This window comes from Argentina silus, assembly GCF_951799395.1.
Source record: "Argentina silus genome assembly, chromosome: 19".
Classification (NCBI taxonomy): Eukaryota; Metazoa; Chordata; class Actinopteri; order Argentiniformes; family Argentinidae; genus Argentina; species Argentina silus.
The window spans coordinates 2,289,485-2,294,877 of NC_139673.1; the positions used below are offsets into that span (position 1 = coordinate 2,289,485).

Sequence of the window (5,393 nt, forward strand, 5' to 3'; positions counted from 1 at the left end):
TTTTCAAAGGTGGAAGGCGACACTCTGGGATGCCACAGTGGCGGCGGGCGTAGGTATGAATGATGGGTAGAAAGAGTAAGTAAACGCATCATTTCCTGTCAGTCATGGGATAGGCCTCAGAAGCCACATGAAACCGACCCAGAGTCTGTATGCTGTTAGTAACTCACCCCACGGAACGCGGTACGGAGACCAGAGACCGGAGCCCGGACTGCGCTGACTAGAAACACATGCATCGAGTCAGGCCTCAAAACCACTGGCTTGTTCTCCTGCGGTCTGCAATCATTGTAATATAATTACTGGAAAAAGAGAATGGACTTTTTTTTTTTTTTTCCCTCTGAGACCTTTTACACCTCTTTGAAATATGGTGTAACTACAAAGCGCAATTGGGTTTTTGGTACAATGCATCCATTATGTGCACTATACGAAGCTTATAAAAGCAATTACATGGCTTAATAAATCAAGCCATTACAAGCCGTCTGCTGCCGTACCCTCTGACATGAAGTATTGAGAGCCCAATATACTGTAAGCTCTGCAGTATGTGTGTGTGTGAGTGAGTGAGTGAGTGAGTGAGTGAGTGAGTGGCTGAGTGAGTGTGTGTGTGTGTGTAGCCAGTGAAATACACATGCTCTCACACACAATGTTTTTGAAAGTCCCATTGCATTAGCATTGCCACAACAGCAAACCCATTCTCATTATCTCTCTTTCTATCTCTTCCTCTCTGTTTTTACACCCCCCTTTGTTCGCACTTACTCTGAACTCTAGACACTGAAACACACTAAAACACACTTTAGACACACTGAAACATACTAAAACACACTCTAGACACACTAAAACACACTCTAGACACATACAAATTCCAGTGTAATTTAGAGTCAGCTGAGAGGGACCAATTATAGATCAAGGACTATATAATCTATAATATGGTATATTAATTAACTACATCTTTATTGACTTATAGAGTTATGTTTGATGAGATAATGAATGCTATTCATTACGTACAATTTCAACGCAATTAACTCTGCAGATTGTACTGGTTTCAGTGTGCAAACTGAGATAAATGATTTTCGCACGACATACTGCTGCCCTCTGCTGTTTATTCGTGTACATTACAACGACGTTGTTGAAGGAGAAGCCCTTCTGTTAAAGCAAAGCGTCTTTCAATATAGAACATCTCTGGTTATGGTGATCTATGGAGCAGAAATACGGAAACATAAGAAAGCGTATTAGTGTGGTATTGATAATTACAATAGCCACAATGTGATTTCTGTGTCCTCATTCGACTTCTACCAATACTAAACCAAATCAGCTACAACTTTGAAAAAGCACAAACGTATCAATGTTTGCATGTACTATACTGCTGAATGCATTTCCACTTCACACGTAAAAAAGGTAGAAAGGTTACTTTCCCAAAGTGGCTTTTTGCGGCAGAGTTTTGACGGTAGATGCGTAAAAGGATCCCTGGGACGTACCTACTCTACGCTAAATTCAATGAGGTGACGTCAGAGGTGGACCTTCTCAAGGATCCCAGTTAGCGTTCACGCAGCCTTCAGTAGCGATTTCTGACCAATAAAAATGGGCGCTGCGTCGTTACCAGGGAAACAGCGTTGGAGCTGGGCAGGGATTTTGACAAGCGCACAAAAGCTAGCGAGCTAGCACGTAACATTAGAACGAATAGGTGAAATTACAAAAAACTGTCTGGAGGTGTAGGTAATTCGTGAATTGCACATAGCTCACTAGTTAGCAATGTTGAGGGATTTTGCTTTCTCAACTCACAAGCTAGCATAGCGAGTGGGATTCACAAGTTAGCCACCAAGCTAGGTACCTTATTTACTCACGTTGTCAGCTAACTTAGCTATCCAGCTAGCGAACTAGTTAGCACCAAGCGGATTTCACCAGCTTACTCCACCATCAGCGGAGACCATCAGTCACCTCATAACGGTTTCTCGCCAGCTGACTGGTAACATTAGTGGTGTCTATCTTGCTAGCTAGCTGTTTTGCTAACAACTACATCGTATGCTGCGAAATTAGAGGCGACCAAATAACAAGCTTAGCCAGCACGTTGTATCCATATGGCATAGATATAGAGTTGAGGCTGGGCTTTTACGCCGCACTGGATATTCCTTCGAGACGGGACGGGGGTTGCCCGCGTCTGGTGTGCTAGATCGGGGGCGAGGTAGGGGATAACGGTGTGTGAATAGCTATGGCTGGATTTTCGGATGAAGCAAGTAACGGGGCCCTGGTGTTGCTGGCGATAATTGACACCGTGGAAAGACAAGCCCGTACCTGTCTAGATGTGATCAGGTCACTCTGAAATGCCGCGGACAAGAGCACTCAACATCCCTAGTCGATTCAACCCGCGCTGAAAAGGTGAGAACCAACAATTCCCTGCCCTATCAATCGTTTTGAAATACGATAATACAAGTGATATAGCAGTTTAGTTCTTTTATTAAAATATGCAACCATTGTTTCTATAATTTTAATCCAGACTGGTGCTGCCCTATGAAGTCGTGTTGTCCAGATGAAGGCGACATGCACGATGCAGAGCACAGTTGAACGAATAATCTCAGTGATTGTATTATTCTGATAATGTTTTGGTTGACAGAATAAGCAGAAAAAAATACAAATGTGAGCTACATTTTACAGGTTGTTCTAATCTCTATAGTCAGAGACTAACAGTGGTCATTCGGGCACCTGTCTGAGCATCAGCACTAAATAGTGACTTACAGTACATGCAACACAGAGGTCAATATCCTCATGTCCTGTGTACCGTAGATGGACACACCCAAGCAGTCATGATCAGAGAGGGTGTGCTTCCTCTACAGAAGGCGACCCCTCCCTTATGGATGTCTGCAGTAAGAACCCCAACCGCACGGCCCCGGTGAGCGACGGCGGAGGCCTGCGGCGGGCCGACCTGCCCCTGTGCTCTCGAACCAACGGCTGGAGTTGGCCTCCGCACCCCTTCCAGCTGCTGGCCTGGCTCCTGTACCTCTTCTTCGCCGTCACGGGCTTCGGGGTGTTCGTGCCCCTGCTGCCCACTCACTGGATCCCAGCGGGCTACATCGTATCCTCCCCCGCGGCCCAACGGCAGGGCATGGCTACTGTACTCCTGGCTACTGGTCCAGACTTGTGCTTTGGTTTTTGTCGATTGTTAATTGGCCACTTGTTGGGTTCTATCCCGTTCTGGATGTGAGATGAAACTGGCCCCAACAGAACATGCACGACTACATACCTTTTGTGTTTGTGATGTATACTTTTATATTTCCCATGCGCGGTGTGGCCGGCCCTTAACTCCCTGTCCCCAGTGCACGGGCATCATGTTTGTGTGTCACCTGTTTGTCCATCTGATGGCGGTCTCCATCGACCCGGCGGACTACAACGTCCGGGCCAAGAGCTACAAGGGCCCCGTTCCAGAGTTTGACCGCACCAAACACGCCCACGTCATCGAGAACTGCCACTGCTACCTCTGCGAAGTGGACGTGTGAGTTTTGGTCAAATCGAATTCCTCTCTCCCCCTCTCTCCTCTCTCTCTCTCTCCTCTCTCCCCCTCTCTCCTCTCTATCGATGATTTGATGGCTGTGGTGTCGGTACATGCATTACTGTGGCAGGCAGAGTGTATTGAGGTCATCGGCAGTAGTCAGTGAGCCGGGCTCCCAGGCTCCATCTGAAAGGGGTCAGATGAGTAGGGTCTGGCGGGGGGCCGGGGGCCGGGGGCTGGGACACCCCACCCACTGACTGACAGGCAGACCTGCTCCTGCTGCTGCTGCTTCTGGGCAGAGGAGAAGGAGAGAAGAGGAGGGGAGATGAAGGTTTAAGGAGGGGAGAGGGTGGGGAGACGTGGAGAGCAGCAGAGGAGAAATGGATGACTGAGTGAGGGGAGAGGAGGAGGAGGAGGAAGTGGAGGTGAGAGGACAGGAGTGTGTGTGTGTGTGTGTGTGTGTGTGTGTGTGTGTGTGTGTGTGTGTGTGTGTGTGTGTGTGTGTGTGTGTGTGCGCGCGCAAGCTAGAAATGTAAGAGTGAGGAGAGAGGAGGAGGAGAGTGTGGTGGGGTGGGGGGGGGGTGGGGAGCAGGCTAGGGTGGGGGAGCAGCAGGCGAGAAGAGGAGGAACACGCCTGGGGATGAGAGAGGGATGAGGTGGCAGCTGAGGGGAGAGAGAGGGAGGGAGAGAGAGGGAGAGGCAGTCTGGCAGAGCTCATGCTCCACTTCCTAATGAGAGCTTCTAAATGTGTTTCAGTGCCACTGACTCTCTTTCCCCAGCCCCCCACCCCCCCCCCCCCTCTATCTCCAGCACCCCCCCATCCCTCTTCCCCCCCCCCCCTCCCCCTCCTAGTCCTGTCCCACTCACACATTCATTTTTGATTATCACTTTGGTCAATTGGGATTGAGTAGAAGCAGCCATATAACTGAATGCGTGTGTGTGTGTGTGTGTGTGTGGGCCTATGTCACACACTGATGTACATACACCATGTTTGGTTGGTCTCTTGCAGGGGGGGCAAATCGAAGCACTGCAGTGCCTGTAACAAGTGTGTGGCCAGCTTTGACCATCACTGCCGGTGGTTAAACAACTGTGTGGGCAGCAGGAACTACTGGTGAGGATGTCTCTTCTCTCTCTGTCTCTTCCTCTCTCCCTCTCTTTCTCTTCCTCTCTGTTCCTCTCTCTTTCTCTTGTCTCTCTGTGTTTTTGTCTCTCTTCCTCCCTCTTCCTTTCTCTCCCTCTCTCTGTCTCTCTCTGTGATTTCGTCTCTCTCTCTTCCTCTGTTCCCCTCTCTCTCTCTCTCTCTCTCTCTCTCTCTCTCTCTCTCTCTCTCTCTCTCTCTCTCTCTCTCTCCTTCCCAGAGGAGAGGTTGCATGACAGCAGTACACCCAAGTTACCCTTGGGCCAGAGAGCACGACGGAGTGCTGTGTACAATAATCTGCTTGTAACAGTGTGAGATTATTCTCACAGTAGACTGTCTTCCTTCTTTCTAAGAAGAATCGTTTCTTTCTCTCTCTCTATTTGTAAACCATACTGTCGACGTGGCATTTTTAAGACCCACAGTATCAACAAGGCTTTTAGCTGAAGGCTTTATTCATGATCTGAATCATAAATATTCAATGGTTGACTATGGAACTAGGTCATGCACGAGTTAGTGGCGCTTTGGGGCATTGTGGCTTTTCCACATGATTTGAACCGCAGGAAAAAAAAACAACTAGCCCCACATAATATATTTTAAAAATCCATGACGGTCAATCAGTGGAGGGAGAAATCGGAGGACGGGCTCATTGTAATGCATGGAACGGAATGAGGAACGGTATCCATGCATTAGAATGAGCCCGTCCTCCGATTTCTACCTCCACCAGCCTCCCCTGTGGTCAATGGATACATTAGCTGTTAGGCCTTAAAGTAGATTATTTAC

The 5,393-nt window shown here is 48.4% G+C and overlaps 1 protein-coding gene across 4 annotated transcripts in view; it reads left to right on the plus strand.

Annotated features, from left to right (window-relative positions):
• Nucleotides 1–1,746: 1,746 nt before the first annotated feature.
• Nucleotides 1,747–5,393, plus strand: part of zdhhc1 (zDHHC palmitoyltransferase 1) — a 15,692-nt gene continuing 12,045 nt past the window's right edge. For 2 of the 4 annotated variants that reach the window (XM_083691381.1, XM_083691384.1), the window contains exons 1-4: nt 1,747–2,367; nt 2,823–3,061; nt 3,303–3,478; nt 4,485–4,586. In XM_083691381.1, the coding sequence (XP_083547507.1) occupies nt 2,840–3,061; nt 3,303–3,478; nt 4,485–4,586 (500 nt within the window). In that variant the 5' untranslated portion in view covers nt 1,747–2,367; nt 2,823–2,839. Of the gene's footprint in view, nt 2,368–2,772; nt 3,062–3,302; nt 3,479–4,484; nt 4,587–5,393 lie in introns of all 4 variants that reach the window. The other 2 variants (XM_083691382.1, XM_083691383.1) reach the window with 2 other exon arrangements.